The 18,547-nt window shown below is 39.3% G+C and overlaps 1 protein-coding gene across 8 annotated transcripts in view; it reads left to right on the forward strand.

Moving 5' to 3' along the window:
• Window positions 1-18,547, forward strand: part of MTHFD1L (methylenetetrahydrofolate dehydrogenase (NADP+ dependent) 1 like) — a 157,118-nt gene that overhangs the window by 22,220 nt on the left and 116,351 nt on the right. For 5 of the 8 annotated variants that reach the window (XM_040598296.1, XM_040598299.1, XM_040598304.1 and 2 more), the window contains exons 9-14: window positions 508-587; window positions 1,291-1,388; window positions 5,898-6,071; window positions 14,629-14,765; window positions 16,029-16,108; window positions 18,317-18,424. In XM_040598296.1, coding sequence (XP_040454230.1) covers window positions 508-587; window positions 1,291-1,388; window positions 5,898-6,071; window positions 14,629-14,765; window positions 16,029-16,108; window positions 18,317-18,424 — 677 coding nt within the window. The remainder of the gene's footprint in view (window positions 1-507; window positions 588-1,290; window positions 1,389-5,897; window positions 6,072-14,628; window positions 14,766-16,028; window positions 16,109-18,316; window positions 18,425-18,547) is intronic. The other 3 variants (XM_040598298.1, XM_040598300.1, XM_040598303.1) reach the window with 2 other exon arrangements.

Genomic DNA, 18,547 nt, shown 5'->3' on the forward strand with positions numbered 1-18,547 from the left:
ATATTCTAATTCCAAGTTATAAATTCCATTGCATAATAATCCTATATAGTATTTTGTGATCATTTCATTGTCCTCTCTCGCTGGACTGGGTGTGTGGAGAAGATGAGTCTACCACACTCATTTAGGTGTTCTGTTTAACATACATACAGCTTTTCAAATCCTCACAGCTGTCTGGCTTTTTTATTTTATTTATTCATTTATTTGTTTGTATCCAAAAGCAATTATTTGGATCCTGGAATTAATCTCTGAGTTTCCTTATTTTCTTTCTCAAGTATGTGTATGCTTTATCATATGCACGTGTGTGTTTGCATAATATGCTTCAGAGCATACAGTTCCTCTCTGGTTTCCACAGTATATCCATCCTCCTGGGTGATTTCATTTGAAGTATCAAAGAAGCCACCTATGTATCAATGTTTAGAAATTTTTTCTTTGGACATAGCTTTCGAATACACGTGTTCCCACTCACAAAGCTTTGTGATTTATTAGTACAATACTTCTATCTTACAGGGAAACACAACTATGGTCAGCAAAACAGCCATGCTGCTGAGAACGTTGTTGGTTGTCTTGCAATAGCAATGCGGATGCAGGTTAGTGTAACTTCAAACATTGTAAATTTGTTGCTCTTTCTGTAAGTTGTAGAAATTGCTTCTGCAGTTTAGATACTAATTTTTGTTTTGCTCTTTTGAACATCTTACTTGCCTTCCATTTTAATAGCAACTCCTAATCAGTTGGTTAGGTTGAGTCGTGCCTGTTACATGTAGTTAGAGAAAGGTAAATTAAAAATGAAATATACCATAAATCTGATGATTACAGTAAAGCTTGGCAGAAGCACTTGTATCAATAGACTAATGTTACTTATTCTGGTAAGATTAATTGTATCTGCACATGTTTTTGTAGTGTGATAAACAGTGGGTCCAAAAATTCATTGTTTTGTGGGGAAGCCGTGTGAGTATCAGTGAGCAATTAGTATCTCCCATTATTTTTAAGGTGTGAGAGAATAGTAGTTCTCCATTTTACCACAATAAAATCTCTAAGTGCCTAATTAGAGATTTTTCCCTGAAACTTATGTGTTATCTTGTTTCTTTTTGAAATGTGGACAAACAATAGCACAGTAATAGTGCAGTGGTTTTTCTTTCATCCTAAAACCATGAAATGGAAAGATATTTTAAGTCTGCTTTTTTCTTAGCCTGTGCCATAGAAGTTATTTCAACATACTCTTGAGATTGTTTGAAATTAGTGTTCAACATTTATGATGCAGCTGGTGTGTGCTGTTATTTTGTTTAAAAACAGAACATGGTGAAAAACACGGAGCGATGGATCCAGTCCCAGCAGTACAGGAAGTGGAACCTCCGCTGCTTGAAACTGCAGCCCCTCTCCCCAGTGCCCAGGTAATAAGTGCTTTTTTAATAAATAAAAAAAAAAAGGGTAGGCAAGAGTTAAATGTGACAATGAACCTACAAATGGTCCATATCTAATTAATTTTTAATCTGCTTATCTGCTTCTGTGGACTACATGTGCTGTTTTGTTGTATGCTTCATTGTGACCATGTCCTTCTGTTTCCTATAATTTATTTTTTTTTATGATGTGCATTGGAGCCAAGCTTTATTTAATGAAGACCTAACGCTGGAAGGTTTTGTTGAGGGAGGAAGATGAAGCCTTGTGTCACACCAACATAAATACAAAATACAAGTTCCTAATCGCTAAACCCTAATGTAGGAAGTTGTTAATGGATCTAGTTAAGGCCCAGTGGTTTTGATGCATTTGGTCTTGTATTTATTTTCTTCCCTCAGAAGAAGCACTTTTCTTCTGTATTAGACCTTTAAATTCCTGTGTAGATGTGGAAAGCAGGAAGCATATTTATTCTTGTAGCCAGAACCTTTCCAACCAGTTCCTGTCATTCACCTCCCAAGGCCACGCTGAGCCACAGGGATTTTAGGTCTGCCTTGGCACGGTGGCTGGCATCTCTGACATGAGCAGCCTATGCTCTGTGCTGTGCTAAAGTGCTTTGCTGTGTGTTGTTGTGTTGGGTGATAGAGAGAGGAACCAAGGACTTGAAGTGAGGTTCTGCTCTGTAGGAAGATGTTGACTTTTTTTGTGGTTGGTTATATGCCTGCTTCTGGGCCATGCATATGCTGAAGGGACCTCACATAGGAAGAAAGGCAAAGAGAGCTGGGACTGCTCAGCCTGGAGAAAAGAAGGCTTAGGAGGATCTTATCAATATGTATAAATACAATGTATATAAACACAAGGGTACAAAAAAGATGAAGCCAGGCTCTTTCCAGTGGTGCCGTGACAAGACCAGAGGCAGTGGGCACAAACTGCAGCACAGGAAGCTCCATCTGAACATCAGGAAACACTTTTTTACTGAGGGTGACCAAGCGCTGGCACAGATTGCCCAGGGACGTTGTGTAGTCTCCTTCCTTGGAGATACTCAGAAGCCATCTGGACATGTTCCTCAGCAACTAACTGGCTCGAGGTGGCCCTGCACAAGCAGACGGCTTGGACCAGGTGATCTCCAGAGGTTCATTCCAAGCTTAGCCACTCTGTGATTCTGTAATTCTGAATCCCACTGCTCTGTTTTTGGGAAGCTGTAACAAAATGTTTTCTTTCTTAAGCACTTTGATTCATTTTTCACTGTCTCTTACATCATTTCAATGGGAATGGACACAACTTCAATTTAAAACAGAGATGCCAAAAGGATGAGTTTTGTATTGCACCCGGGGGCACAAGGGGGAAGAAATACTTGAGCTTTTCTTGGGCCAACATGTAACATTTCTGGAATTAAAGCCTGCAGAATCTATCCTTAAATAATACAGTGAAAAGGTAGATTAAAGTGTGTGATGTCATGAGTGTGATGGTGAAAAAACTCTCAAAAAAGTATTCCCAACCCTCTTTATGACATTGTGTGTTTAGTACATAAATATTTACATAATTAATATATAATGGCATATAATATAACCAGTAATAGGACTTCCATTTATTTGATAATTCTATAGCTTTATGTTTTTTTTTTTCCTTTTAAATGTAAAATAACTTATCAGATGGAAAGTATCCTGCAATAAAATGTAGTCTTACAGTAATACACTACATTGTGTGGAAACAGATGGAGTTTTCATTGAAAATGAGGCAAAGCTGCTTAGAACTGCTTAAAACTAGGAACATCTGCTTTTTGATTTCTGTGGGATCTGGGTGTTAATTGAAGTATTTCCAAAGATACTGGAAGTGGAATGCAAGATTTTCTTACAAATATGCTGTCAAAAAAAAAAATCCAGCACACAGGCTGAGTCGATGTAGAGCCTCCTCCCATCTTTTAAGTTTTCCTGTATTTTTTAAATTATGACTTGCAATTGTCAATGGAGGCCTTTTTGCTTAACAATTCTCATTTGTGCAGAAGAATCACTGTTGCACGTTTCCAGCAATATTGAATAATGTAACTTGTTGAATAATTCTGCAATTTCCAATATAGAGAACATATTGTCAAACTAAAAGCGCTAGCTACACATGTAGACTTCTAAATGCTAGTTATAATTAAATCTTTAATTTCCTGTGTTTTAGAAAATACTTTTACCAGAAATAGTAGACTAGATGCAAACATTTCATATGTGTTGTTTGGTCCCAGTTTGAGTAGAAATGCCAATTCATTGTGACATTATGCCTTTTATCACTGTATTAAATGTATCAGTGTGCAATCTGTCGTTAAAGGATTTCTGAGCTGTTAGAAGTCTAGTTGCCTTGATGGTTTTTGAAGGAAAATGGGAAAATGACTACAGCAATGGTTTTACCAACAGAGAACTGTTAGCATCCACTGTCAGTTTTACTTGACTTCTAAAAATATTTGTAATTTTATTTATTTAGAAATTCTTTACTTTTTAATTTATTTATAAGTGTACAGCTTGGTTAGTTGTAATTCTTCCATATTTTGCTAGTAGTGGTACCTGCAAGGTGGGAAAAGCTTCATTGTTTCTTCAGAACTCTGACGAGGGAGGCATTTGTGGCCCAAGAAATGAGGGAAATAGGAAGGGCTGAGATTGCTGCAGGGAATCTTGATAGTCTGGCCTGAGATTTGAAGAAATAGCTTCTGTGTTTTAGTAAAGAGGCTGATATAGTTAGTCGGAGGAAAAAGAAAAGGCAGATTAACTTTCTGTCATATTAATCTGCACCCTTCTCCTGTTGCCAAAAGATCAATTGATTTAGTAGGAGAACAGTGACCCTACAAATTTTCCTTGCTTCACTCTTTAATGGACCACGCTGTCATCAACTTACCAATATTTTTCTGGAACTCAAATTATTTTTATGTAGAGTGTTCTGAACCAAAACTTCAAATATTCTTTGTCATGTGGTGTTTGTAAGTCACTGCATCTTGTGTTCTCAATACATTTTTATGGCTAGTTGTGTTTGAAGTAATGCAGAAGAAAGCCAAAGATATATCCTTCCATGCAAGAGGAAGCATTTAGTATGTCTTCAAAAGAAAGCAGGTTCAAGGTTAATATATGCAATGAAACAGTCTGCAACCCAACCATTGTGTGCTGTGATTGAGTAGCTTCTTGTCCTGTAGTACTGGATTACATAATTGGATGGATGGATGATTTCTGTGTTTCACTTAGCTGCTGTGGAGTGCAAAAGTGGGATACTTGAATTAGAATTGAATAATGGTCCCAGTTTAGAATGTCCTCAAAGAATTGCAAGCAGTTAAGTTGGCACAAACTGATCATTTGATGGTGGATGCAGAACAGCCGAAGTCCACATGTAGAGCTGAGATCTGGCAGTAGTCCTGTATTCATCTGTGGATGTTTGAGGTCTTTCAGGCTGTTTGAAAGTTCAGGACGTTAGCTTTGATGCCATTGCCAGATTTTATCTTAAAAATATTATAATCAACTGAAGACGCAGGAAGGAATTTAGCCTGGTTAGGCTGAAAGTAATTAATCTCTTGGTCATTTTTAAACTTGCTTTTATGGTGATGTGAGCAATTCAAACCCAAAGGAGACAACTCCTCAAATCTTGTGTGCTGGGCGCTAGACTTTACTGCTGTGGGAGCTAACAGCTGCTAAACGCTTATGTGGGTGTAAGGGGCAACTAGGTCAAGCTCACAAATGGAAAATCCATGAAGGAGTATTAAATCCAAAGACCCCAGGGGGTCCAAGTCAGGAATTGCAGATATAATAGTGTCCCCCAGCCTACAGCCACCTCCCCTCAGGCAATCTACCCTATGTGCTTGCTCCATGCTTGTTCTCTTGCCTCAGCTGCCACCCACAGTCCTTGCTGGAAATAGTTTATAAGCTCACTGGACTTCTGGCCTGAGCCCTGTGCATTAAACTCCTGATGTATGGCCATTTTTAATTTAGCTATGTTTCAGGAGTGCATGAGCTGATCTTCAAATGCCTTGTTTCCTTTGGTGCCCTCATGGGGGACTAGCGAGGCGTAGCTTGCTTGGCGCTACCCTCTGCTGAAAGGCGCTACATGCACAAGCATCAGGTTTAGCTAATGTGTTTACGTGACTCTTGGCCAAGGAATGTATGCACTTTTTAGTAAAGTGTATGTGCTGAAATATACTGGGAGAGAGAAGAAAAACAAAACCAGAAACATCCATTCCAATGGGACATGCTTGAGCATCCAGCAGACATGTCTCTAGCTTGATATGAAAGCATTACGTAATATTTGGAATCTGATTAAACGAGAGAACTCTGTGAAATTGTAACAATTAACAAACGCTGCATATGATTTTCAATGTTATATTAGGTGTTGGCTAATATTTAGGTTTGGTTAATAAAATGTGAGAGGGGATTGAAAAACTGATTACAATAACCCCATTGTTGGAGTATTTGCTGTTATTTTGTGCTCTGTCGTCGACCACCTAAGCTGACAGAAATCTCCTGGCTCCTATTTGTTTTCTTTTCCAGTGATATTGAAATTTCCCGAGCGCAGAGTCCAAAAGCTGTTGATGTACTTGCCAAGGAGATAGGATTGCTTGCAGATGAAATTGAGATCTATGGCCAAACCAAAGCCAAAGTACGTTTGTCCCTGCTGGAAAGGTTAAAGGATCAACCAGATGGAAAATATGTTCTAGTTGCTGGGTAAGAATGCACAGCATTGTCACTAATGTCCACTCTTTCCACTCAAATTAATGTAAACATGCAACTTACATCTTTTTAATGCACTGAACAAATAAGAACACTGAATGTTTTCGACTGTACACTGCTCTCTTCTGAAAGAGAGCAGGTTTTGGCATTTTTTTGAGTAACACAACTTTTCTTCCAAACTTTTATTACTGAAGTAAAGTATACTTTATAAAAGCTAATTTGTTCTAAGCTTCTTAAATGTTGTCTGTATGTGGAGATTTTCTTACTGTTTTATCAGAATTTTAAGTGTTTAACTTGAATATTCAAGTCTGTGTGTATTGTGGCTGTTTATAAACAAACTAGCAGAAGCTACATGCTAATCTGTTGATATTAACAATAAATACTTTTTTATTGAAGAACAGATTACAAAGTTTAAAAAGCCATGTTTTTTCTCTGAAATGTAGACATGTCTCCAGGCAGGCTTATCCTGCTCGATGTTCCCACGATTATAAGCAAATGCTATGCTCAGCAGGAATTATGCGCTTCTCTTCTGAAGAGCTACAGGTTTTTTCTGCGTTCAGTGACACAACAGTTTTTCATTCACTTGGCTTGCTAAGTGGAAACTTCTAATTGTGAACAAGCATGTGAAGGTTTTCATTAATATTTTAACTGCAATGTATTCTTTCTAGTCTCCATTAATCTATATGATCGCTTCCTTGTAAGTAAAACCAATCAGTATTAAAATACAGCTTTAGGAAGGAGAAGGCTGTTCTTAACTCCTTGATCTACCGATTCTTCCACTGGGGTAGTGTTTCACAAGCCATCTGCTTTACTACCTTCCTGTGGGGACAACCTGGATTTCTGGCACTATCTGAGATGGAGCCATTGTAGACTGAGAGACTGGATGTTACAAAGCTAAGGGAGGCAGGTTATGAAGCTGTTTTCAAAGCTGTATGATAGCACTGCAATGTATAAAGATGTTGATGAAGAATGTTGGAGTAGTTGTTTAAGACAAGGAAATAATAGTTGGTTGAACTTGGTTTCCTTCAGTAGAGTTTTATTTTGTATTTTACTGTTTTGGAGAAACAAAAGCATTTGGCTGAGCTTGAAGTTGCTACCATGCACTTTCAGACTCATGTTGTCAACTGCATCAGTTGGGTGCCATGCTCCACGCTGTGCCAGGCTTCTCTAGCAGCAGAGTCTCACAGAAGCAGAAGTTATTTGAAAATGTCTGGAGGTGGAAGACAACATGATGCAAAGCCCCATTCAGGTGGACTTTGGTTGTGTCAGATTGTGTGTACCAGTGCTTATACTTCTTAACACCATTTTGTCTCCTATTCTTCAAGGGAGATACCTCATGCAACTGTCTGAGTGCTGTTATGTTGGCACAGGCAGAACTGTGTATACATGGGGAAGAAATGGGGAAGTTTTGACTAGCAACATGAAAATCTGGCAACAAATAGAACATTGTATCTTCTGAAGTTTATATAACATGTCTAATGACTGAACTGTGTTTCACAAACAAATGGCTGGGTTTGGTACCTCCAAGACTTGATTATGTACTATGTTGCTATTTGACATCTCTGAAGTCATTACGTCTGGTAGGGTGAGTACAAAGGCGCATCTGCTGCAGGAGGAGTGCCTGGGCAAAGGTGGCTACAGTAGTGGGAATGTCCTCTTCTGAGGGAGTTCGAGGTCTGACTTTGAAATATTGTACATATAAAATATATATGTGATGTGTTTATGTGTTCTCAGCTGTTCTCATGTTCTGAAATGACCGTAGCAGACAATAATTTTAAGAAAAGTCAGGAACTGCATCTCAGGGTGAAATGTTCAGTACAGTAAAAAACAAGTATCAGTCAAGTGTGGAAATCAGGGAGTAAAATAATATCCTCAGTTGCCTTCTGCATGCCCTCCCTGCAAAGGCAAGGTCAACCATAACCTGCCATTTGGTTTATTATATTTGTTCACAATAACCAAAGATATTTAGAAATTCTTTTAGAATGATGCAGTATAGGTCTTCAGAATAAGTTTTTAGTGCTTCAGAGGAAACATTTAAGATATATAGGGTATTTGGTCTGATGAAAGTATTTGTTATGTATGACATGCACTTTTCATATGTGAAAAGTGTGTGTGTGTATTTTCAACAAGCTGCAAAATTTCCAATCTCTGTCCACGATGCAGCCAGTGACATTTGTGCCTGTAATTCCACAATTGGGTTTAAATGTTTCATGAGGTCTAGGAATTATAAATATTTGCTGCAAATGATCTTCTAGTTTCTTCCTGATGTGCTATATCCCAAAAGCAACTTTTAAAAGTTGCTGCTAACTGGAAAGTTTTTTTTTGTACTTTCTGAATGCACACAAATATGCCTAAATACCTCATCCAATACATACTTGTATGCTGCAAATATTGCAGTTTGATTAACAGATCATGTCACCCAAAAATAGGATGAAGTCTTAATTTCTTCATAACTTCCATTTTCTTCTGTGTGGAGAGATTCTTTTTACTTCTTTTCATTCTCACTTCTTTTTTTTTTTTTTTTTTTTTTTGGGGGGGGGGCAGGTGTGTGTGCGTGTTTGACTCATGTTAAGGGCTTGTGTTAAGACACCTTGGGGTCAGAGCCACAAGTTATGATGGAGTAATTAGCTCTTCAGCATCAGCTGCCTGCATACAGGCTTTTAGTGTGCAAAAAAAAGATTATGTTGCAGTATATTTAATGTGAACTGCCTTCCATTCACTGCAAACTGACAGCATGCAAATGAATGAAGCTTGTGCATGACCTAGTAGCTCAGTTTAGTGCCCAGTGTAATTTAACCATGCATTCAAGCATCTAAATAGCATATTCATAAACACAATATGAAACTACATCTAAAATTAGACTCTGTGTGTCTTCCAGCATTTTTGTTCTTAAATGCTGCAGTGCATTTTTACCAGATAATTCTGGAAACTTGTTCACTTCAGAAATGCAAGCTGAGGAATAATAGAATGTGGAAAAATTATGAAATATAATGCTTCTTTTAATAAGAAGTGTGTTGGATTTTGAATGCTGGAAAATGTAAAATTGGTACTTTTCACTGAACATGAATAGATTGTTTTGTGATGGACTACCTTTTTGGTAAGGTAAAAATTGAGGGAAATAAATACTAACTTAATGCTTGTACAAGTTGTACGATGGTAAATATCTTAGGGACAAAATTTTCAGATTTGGAATTGCATTTTACTTCTAATGGGTATGTGTTGGATTGTATTTCTGTTTACTGTATTCTTGGGCCACAAGGTCCTTAAAAGATAAGAAAAACAGTGGACATAATAAAAAATAAAAAAAAAAAAAAAAAGGAAAAATGTTGGGAAGAATAAAAGGGGAAAATACCACTGTGTTGATGCATTGAAACATCTGACACTCTAAAACAAAGTCATGGCTGAGACAGTTTGTCATGTATTTGTCATGTCATTGCACAGCTCAGATTGGAATTGTCTTGGATGGGTCTTGTTGGCTTTTCAGAGTTTGTGGTTGTGGATTTGGCAGCCTGTTCCTGGCTTTGTTCTTTGTTCAGTCTTTTTAGCTTCACAGTGATCACTGTGCTTTTGTATCTGGAAACTTCTATCCTGTTTTGAGGATGCCATTGCAATGTTGTTATAATCTCACCTTGATGAAGTGACAGGACTTGCAACACTTCTGTGCTCAGAAATAAATTTCTGACAGTTGCAATCTTGGATGGGAGATGTTTGTAGTGAGGCTGTCATTTATGGGGACTTGATTGCCCATGCCCTCCATAACTAGGCTTCACAACTTTCCATGTGGATCATGGGAATGGTGGACCCATTAAAGTCTTTGAAATTGTTGATACTGAGGAGCTGAAGATAGGCAATTTGAAAGAGGAGAATCGTCACATATCCAGTAAAGTTCTTGCTGGAGTCACAATGGCTGGGGTAGCTGTGAGGAGGTTACAGCTGGTGCAGTGTATCATCTCACTGTTTGTTTATTTTCTCTTTGGGAGACCTCATGTAGCTTTCCCACAGAAACAGCTCCACTGTAAGCTAATGTGATGTATAACAAACAAACAAAAAGTCTGCATATTCTTATCTTTGTTTTGATATACATAAAGAGAGAAGGCTTTGCAATGTTATGGAAAACTTACTTTGCCAAGGAGCTGGTGACTGCTTGGTAGGTGGCAAAGTAAGAAGTTTTAAGGAGGAAAACGATTGTCAAGTTTCTGTGTTTGGATTGAAAACATATTAAAGAATAATGCAAATGGGTGTAAAAGTCTCTTGAAGTTCATTAACATTTACTGTATTTTAAAGGAGGGTTTTTTTTTTTCTGGATTTGCATAAGGTCAAAACACAGCATTGCACAATTGAGCTAAAGTTAGCCATTGGCAGTTGTAATTTTATACTCATGTGAGCAAGTGACCTAAGTTGCAAGAGTGTAGGCTCAGTAGTGTAGCCAGCAAAAACATCTGAATGTCCACAAAACAGCTTAAGTGGATTATTTTATTTATGAAAACTCATCAAAGTTGGCCAGGTACAAAAGGGGAGATATTTAAAATAAGCTTTCTAAGGAATTTATTGGAATATAAATTTCTTTTAATTTCAGGCAGGGTTTTGTGTTTTGTTCTGTTTTTTAATAACTAATAGTTAAAACTGAAGTTCTGATAACTATTGAAACTGTTAAGTAACTGTTTAGCTCTTAAGGTTTTTCCTGTAGTCTTCAGGCTGCTACTGAGCCTCTGAGAATTAAAGGTGTTCTACCAGGGCATCTCAGGTAAGATGAGGAGTTGAGGATAGGTAAGTGAATTGTCCAGAATTCACTCTGGCTTCACTGAATAGTGTGATTGAGTCCTCACGTTTTTTTAATTCTGTTAGATGGAAAGAGACTGAAAAGTCAGATTCTTGGTTTTGACTTTGCAGGGATTTGTACCTATTTCTACCTGCTGCAGTGGACGAGGTTCTGTGGGAGAGTCACCCAAGTGCTATAGACCACTTATGGAAGTCTGACTGGTGGTTTTCTTCCTCCATCACGGCTGCCTTTAGACATTTTTAGCCTTTAGATATTCAGCAGACTAACTCTAGTTCCAGGAAACTTAAGGACCACAGGCCTTCTCAGAAGGGAGAGAACAGATTAAAATTAACAAAGCCATCCGAAGAACACATTGAAAGTGTATACGATAAACCCAAGGTCCTGTTTGCAAAGACTTACCTGTTTACTGCTGCAAACCATTGTGTGTTTGCATGAGTACACTGGTGAAAATAAGCTTGCTCTAGTTCATTTTTACCCCTTCTTTGGGGGAGGCTGGTTCTTCCAGAGTGCCACATTCTCAGTAGGGATGTGGCTGGTACGGAGTATCAATGTACTGGAAATGCAGTAGACGCAAGATGTGTTCCTCCCAGTTATATCAGTGAACAATGTTGTGTTTCTCTTTTTGTTCCCCAGGAAAAGGTCTTTATCATGGAAAATTCCCAATGCTTTCTAGCTCATTTTACATAGCCATTTTAGAATAGGCCAGCTGAGTTGCCAGAGCATTTTAGTAATGCAGCACCAAATTGTGTGTCTCTTCTGTGACAAGTAGATACTATTCTTCATGAAACCACCAACATGCCTTCTGGTTGTGCATTTGTCGATTCCAGTTTCCTTTCCTTTACTGAATAGCAGGCTGCATGTTTGGTTTTGCTTGTTTCATAAAAGTTGTAAAGAGTTCCTGTGCTGCTGTGCATGCCAGGTTACCTTCTGCCGTGTTTTGAGCTGCACTTGAATAAATAACCTGGTGATGGTTCTGTCTGAGCTGTCTCGAGTGTGAACTATGTGTGTCCGATGTTCAAAAATGGAGGTAACCACCAACAGGAAGCACTGCAAATAAAAGTTGTTCTGTTAGCAGTGCAGATTACTGTGCACTGAGTTTTTTGGGTTAGTGGGAAGTCCTTTACTGGTAACTTCCAGTTATAGGTGTCTTTTTTTCATAGCAGAATAATTTGCTTTTTAGTGTTTTCTTTGTTCTGTTAATTGTTTTTTTAAATAAGTAGTAGCTTAAAGAGTTACTATCTTGTTAAGTCTTTGAATGCAGTAATACCTCAAGGTTACTCATATATTCTTTAAATCTGGCTTTAATGCACAGGAATAAAAGGATCAAGTAAATGAGATCAGGGCAATGGACAAAAGTGAATGACACAGCAGGATAACAAGGGGGAGGGAGAAACCATGCTAATAATGATTTGAATGGTGGGGCCACCAGTGTTAGAGCAGCAGTCAGGAGAATGAAACTGGTAGTGAAAGTGAGTTAACCTGGCTGTGGTGTTCTGAAAGAAGCATTTTTGTACAAACGTAAAGATCCTGGTACAAAATGGAGATGGCAGAAATAGTGGTGGGAAAACCTGAAGCTGTGATTGTAGCAACAGTAACACGAGAAGGGCTCCCTGTCCTGACAATGTAGAGATTAAAAGGCATCCGGGCTTTTAGGAGCTGCAAACATGAAAGTAAAAGAAATGAAGCAGGATTCTGTGCTCCTGCAGTATTTCAGAAGGAAATAAGAAGATATAGTATGGATAAAAAGATAACAGAGATCAAACCCACTTTTGAGAGTAGAATAAAATGGATCCTCTTAGGATATGCTGTAAATCTCCCACCTTCTGTTGGCTCTGTGTAGATATTTTCCTAAAAATCTGTGAATTCCCTTTTAAGTCAAGGGAGTGTGGTTCTAGGAAGATGTGATCTTGAAATAGTCTGGACAGTAAGTTATTGGTGATGCTTTAGAATCTGATGTTTGGCAAACATGATGTTATAAACGTGGGAAAAACTTACTAAAAACAAGTGTTCAGATTCGGTAACCCATGTACTTCATGGTCATATAAGAGTAGTTCAAAGCTATCAGTAGACAAAACACTATTTCTGAAGGTCTTACTTCAGGGAATCTCTTACAGATGTACTAAACACCATTTTCGCTGGAACTTGAATTAAAACATTAGTTTTCTGAATAAGAAAACTCTTTCCTAAAACAGTATAGAAGACATTAATTTGGCTTGCCTCCTATTGCCCAAAATTTTCCAGACATATCTAACAATGGCTTCTTTTTTTAACAAAAAGCCCAGGATCTGATGATGATGTAAAAGATAGATTTGTGACGTTATGTTTTTCAATGTGTTTACATTTTGTGGGACAAAGAAGGGCCTTTGTCAACCTGTGAACTAAGCTGAATCTTACGATTTTACTAATGTATTTATGCCATTTTAATTGTGATCTGAGGATAGTAATATCTTGGAAACATTACTAGTTGGAAAAAGTGTTTCTAATTAGAGCTAGATGTTTTAGCTCAAGTTTTGAAGAGGTGATAGGATGAGGGTTCCTCTTTTGACTAGGATACATGTGCATGCTTGTATTTTCTTGGGAATGAATGTTAGTTCTTAACATCAACTTCACTAAAGTACTTACTTCTCTGCAGGTAGTGAAGGCAGCAAAGGTATGAATAGTTACACTTAGCCAAAATGTAGGACTTGTGTGAGAGGGGTGTGAGTAGAAGAAGGACTGGAGCTTTCTTCTTTGCCAGTCAGAAGGAGAAATGCTGTGCCTCAAGTGAATAATTTGCATTTTGGAGGCATGAGATGTGTTCATACTTTAAGGAAGAAAAAAAAAAGAAGGAGAAAACCCCCATACCCCCAGCTTTTAACATGGATCATAAACAAATGTGCTGACCTTGAAAGCAGGGAGGACATCACTTAAACTGAGGTATCTCTCATTCACAGAAGGCTGATGAAGCTGTCTGTTGGTAAAATCAACTGTCATTGTCCCTTCATTAAAGGCACAAGAGTAAAGTCTTTGAGTGGAGGTTAGAGTCTCTCGTTCAATAGTGGATGTCTTTCTAAAATTCTGTCCTGGTTCAATCATGGTCTAGATGTGGAAGTTGTAGCATGAGGCTTTTGAGCTTTTGTATGGGAGGTTGGACTGTGATTGGAGTTGTCCCTCATTACCCTTAAATCTGCAAAAATATTACAAAATAAAAGTATAAAATATGTCATGTCCAGTTGAATATAGTGACTTCTGTGTCCTGTTCTGTTTTAAAAGCAGTTAATCCATCATTGTTGAGGGTTATGATGACATGGAAGCTGGAGAGGGATAGTTGAGCTCTACAAATGAAAGTGTTAGTTATTTAATTTAAAATATTCTATTATTTCATTCAAAGAGTGAACAGTGGGAATAAAACTTCTCGTGCATTACTACAGAAAAGTATTAATACATGCCTAGAGTATCTTGATGGATGGTTTGTTAATGAAACTGGTGAGACATTTGTGCTGTAGTAGAAATGTCTAAATTCAATATAATCTTTTTAGAACTTTTGCAAAAATAATCTTCTCTTTTTCTGCTATCATAATAAATTGCTTAAATAGAAGACACATGTATATTATCATTCCAGCTTGAGCTAGGGGCTAACATTGTGGCAGTATTTTTGTGGAGATAAAGTAATGTTATTGAAATTTGCTGTACAAATATTCTTCATTGAAATCAAAAGCTGTAAGTTCTGATATCTTTAGCCAGGCTGACATCAACAAAGAATTTCATTAATCTTTTTTCTTGTTTTGCTAGAATAACCCCTACACCCCTAGGAGAGGGGAAAAGCACAGTCACAGTTGGTCTCGTTCAGGCGCTTACTGCACACCTTAACATTAATTCCTTTGCATGTCTGAGACAACCTTCCCAAGGACCTACTTTTGGAGTTAAAGGTACATAATATTTGCAGACTATATGACCTCTTTCAGATTAAAAGAAAATACTACTTTTTTTCTTTTTCTTTCTTCTTTTTTATTTCCTTAGTTACGTCACTCAGTTGATTGTCTGAATAGTAGCATATTGGATTTTTTGATAAATATATGACTAACAGATAAAGGTTTCTTGCACATGTCTTCCCATGCAAGGTTCAGATCTATGTTCATGTACTTAATGTGTATTGATAATGCAGATAAAGCCCAAACATATGAAAGGCATGGGGATCTGTTAGCCAGGAGGAGTTTTGTGCAAGTACACACTCTTCCAGCCGCTCCTCTGCATGGAGACTCTCTAAAGATGTCTCTAAATGTTACTGTTTAATTCTTACTTGAGAAGGTGTCCTAAATCCACTCACATTGATTGGAAATATCCAAGCTAAGGAAGTTTGCAGTTATTTGTATGGTTCAGCTGTGTCTGCATCATACATTTGGCTGGGTCTGAACCTCTTCTTTCTGTTCTTCTGAGTTGTCACCTTTAATCATGGCCTGCTGCCTTTTTGCCTAGAAACCCTTTAAGAGCCTGAGAGCCAGGTAAGAACCAGACAGAGTTCACGCCTGTCTTCAATGGTGATAGGAAGTAATGCAATCTTTTTTTTGCCATTTCTCAGCTGAGATTGGTGTCTAACTGGGCAAGCACTCCCCATCTGCTCTACTTTGCTTTGCTGAAGTTTAAGTTAACAGGTTTGATTTCAGATGGAAGGCTGCTGGTGCTTGGTGCTTCTCAGCCAAGATTGGTGCATGTGAGTGTTTTAATCCCTCCACTCAACTTGTGTGTAGGCTACAGTGAACTTGTTTGCCTGTACCCTGAGAGGCAATGGGGAAGGAGCACTCAGGAAAGGGTGTGAAGGCTTTGTTCAGAAGCAGTTCGTGCTCGTGACTGCTACATCTTTCCACCCAACAGCTGCATGTGCATGACTATGTCCTAAGTCTGGGCAGGAGAAGAGGGTTGCCCTTACATAGCCAAAGACTGGGCCAGTCTTTGCCATCATGTGTAGCCTTTCATTTCAAGTCAAGAATTCCCTTTGTACTACCTGCTGACAAAAGCCAGCGAGGTTTAAGGAAATCCTGTTTATTTGGTTGCATCATTGATCCCCTAATAGAAACCAAAATGCTGAGAAATGTGTCGTCAACACTGTATGTTTCACTTTGTGTGTTTAAGGGCGGTGGTTTTTTTTCCAAAACTGGTGCAAGTCTGATATGACCATGTGCTTTCCTGTGCAGGTGGAGCAGCTGGTGGTGGATACGCTCAAGTGATTCCCATGGAGGAGGTGAGACAGCAAGTCCCTGTCCCTCTGGAAGAGGTGGGCAGGCCAAGGTGGTTACTCTGTTGTTGGCGATGATCTGCTTGAAGAATTGGAGTGGTCCTTGCCATCTCCACATGATCCTTTTCATCTCCACATGCTTGCTGTGTGATGTGGAGGGGCTCTGGACTGGGGGTACACAAATGTTGTACGAATATTGTACATGTTTGTAACATCTTGGCTATCCTTCAGATGCTTCCTTAGAAGAAAGCCCACTATCCACATGTAACATACAAGACAAAGAGCTTGCTACTGCTAATTTTTTCCTTTTATATTTGTATCTATTGCAAAAGTGAATGAGAAAACATTGCTTTTCTGGTGGAGTAGAAAAAGGCAGGGAGGCAAAGGACTGGTGGGTTGAGGAAATTCCTTTTTTCAAATGTAAATTTAATATTTCTTTTTAGCAGAAGTCACTAAGTGTGGCAAAATGGACTTGTTTGTAGCCATGCTGATCCTCTTGTGGTGGTGTGAAGCATGCCCAGAATACTGCAGAGGGGTGCATAGCACAACTTTTGCTAGTTAAGTAAAAGGAAGAGGATTCGTCTCAACAACAGTGATGAAACAGAGAAGTCTCTTGTGAAAAATAGGTCATGGGGGTGGCCAGGCAGGGCCTGGCAGCCAGGGCCCGTCCCAGCCCCAGCCAGGAGCAGGCAAATGGGGGCACTGGGACAGCCCCAGCCCGGGCATCACCCTGCGGACGGGTTAAGGCCAGGCCAGGACTTGGGCCCGGCTCGGTGGGCGCCATGGCCGGGCAGGGCTGAGGGGAGCAGGAGACCGGCCCTGCTGCGGCGTCGCTGGGGCAGGGGCTGAGGGCCCCGGGGCTGGCATGGGGCGCTGGGCCAGGGAGGAGCCCAGGGGGCTCTGGCACTGTCAAAGTGAGAGATTTGTTTTCTTACCCCTAAATTAATCTACAGCTTTCCTCTACTCACAAGTAAATGGATTTCTGTTGAAGATAGCGTCATCCCTAACTCTCTTTTGAGGGCTTCTGAAGATCACATGCCAGCTTGGGAAGGAGCCAGCTTGGTACATGCTTTCAAAACACTCCTACTGTGAAAATGACGATACTCTGACTGAACTGTGCACCCTTGCCTAGCACAATATTCATGATGTGAAAGCTATGTGATCCATGCGTTTGTGGACAGGCCGAGTCAAAGACAGAAATTTAGTGTAGACCATGTCGTGTGTAGTGTTTCTTGTTGGTTGGCTCCTTGTTGGTTGGGTTGACCCAGCCTGGGGCTTTCCTTAGTCTCCCTCCCTTGTCCTCAGCAGGCTCGGCCCTGTGCCCAGGGGCTTTGTGTTGGTTTCTGGAGTATAAAACACAAGTAGATTCTCTGGGCAATGGGACACATAAGGAAAGTGTGGCTAAGCTTATGTATACATTCACAGTGCTTGTTTGGAAAAATGTGTGATGGTTTCACCCCAAAAGAGCCTAATTTATAGCTCAACGAAACCACTCCATGGCCCAAACTGGTAAAGTACCACCTGCAAAGTGGTCCAAGAAGAGCCCTAATGTAGTGCTCAGTTACAGTTTTGATCCTCTGTTGCACATGAGTCAAGGGCTTGTGTCACTTGCTGTCGGTGCCCCTCCGCAGTCAGTGCTGCGGTGCAATTACAACTGACCTTCTGCCTCCTTCTGTCAGAGATGTATTAAAAATACAGTACCTATGTAACACAAGTCCTTATCTAACCTAAACTGGTGATTTCAGATCTTTCCATGAAACTTGGTTGGACAAACTTTACGTCAGCAATGTTCATGCCTGATCAGCTACGGGCTGTTCTCCCATGGCTAGCAGAGAGCTGGCATACACCCCCAAAGCCAGCATGCACAGTGTGCTCCAGGGGATTCAGCAGAAATCCGCACCTTTGGCCCAGGTCAATTAGTAAATACCAACAGTAAACTGATTTAGTATTACTGATGTAGAACCATAGCCCTGGGCTTTTCGTTCTTGGATCATTTAGGAAAGAATAAAGATGTTCATGGGTTTGGGTAAACTAAGGGTAGTTTACCACGTATTCACGTGAAAACAAGCCTCTCATATAGCTCAGTGTATTTTCAGCCAGATAATATTTCATCTACGCTGGTGCAGAGCTGCATCAGAGCTGCAGCCTCAAGGAGATAGCAATGATTGTTGCTGCTAATGTGTCTGAGATTAATAGATCAAGTTAAATAGTTTCTTGTAAAAAGATTTTGTTGTTTTCACTTTCTAGTTTAATCTTCATTTGACTGGAGATATTCATGCTATAACTGCTGCAAATAATTTGCTGGCTGCTGCTATTGATGCGAGGGTCTTGCATGAGAACACTCAATCTGATAAGGTGAGAATCGTTTTCTGATACCCACATAACAGTTTTTCTTTTCAGTTTTTCAATAAACTGCATTTCAAAGCAAAATAATTTGATAATCTGTTTATATTTTCACCATGTGAACAGAAACTGTTG

The sequence above is a fragment of the Falco naumanni genome, chromosome 6, assembly GCF_017639655.2.
Source record: "Falco naumanni isolate bFalNau1 chromosome 6, bFalNau1.pat, whole genome shotgun sequence".
NCBI lineage: Eukaryota > Metazoa > Chordata > Aves > Falconiformes > Falconidae > Falco > Falco naumanni.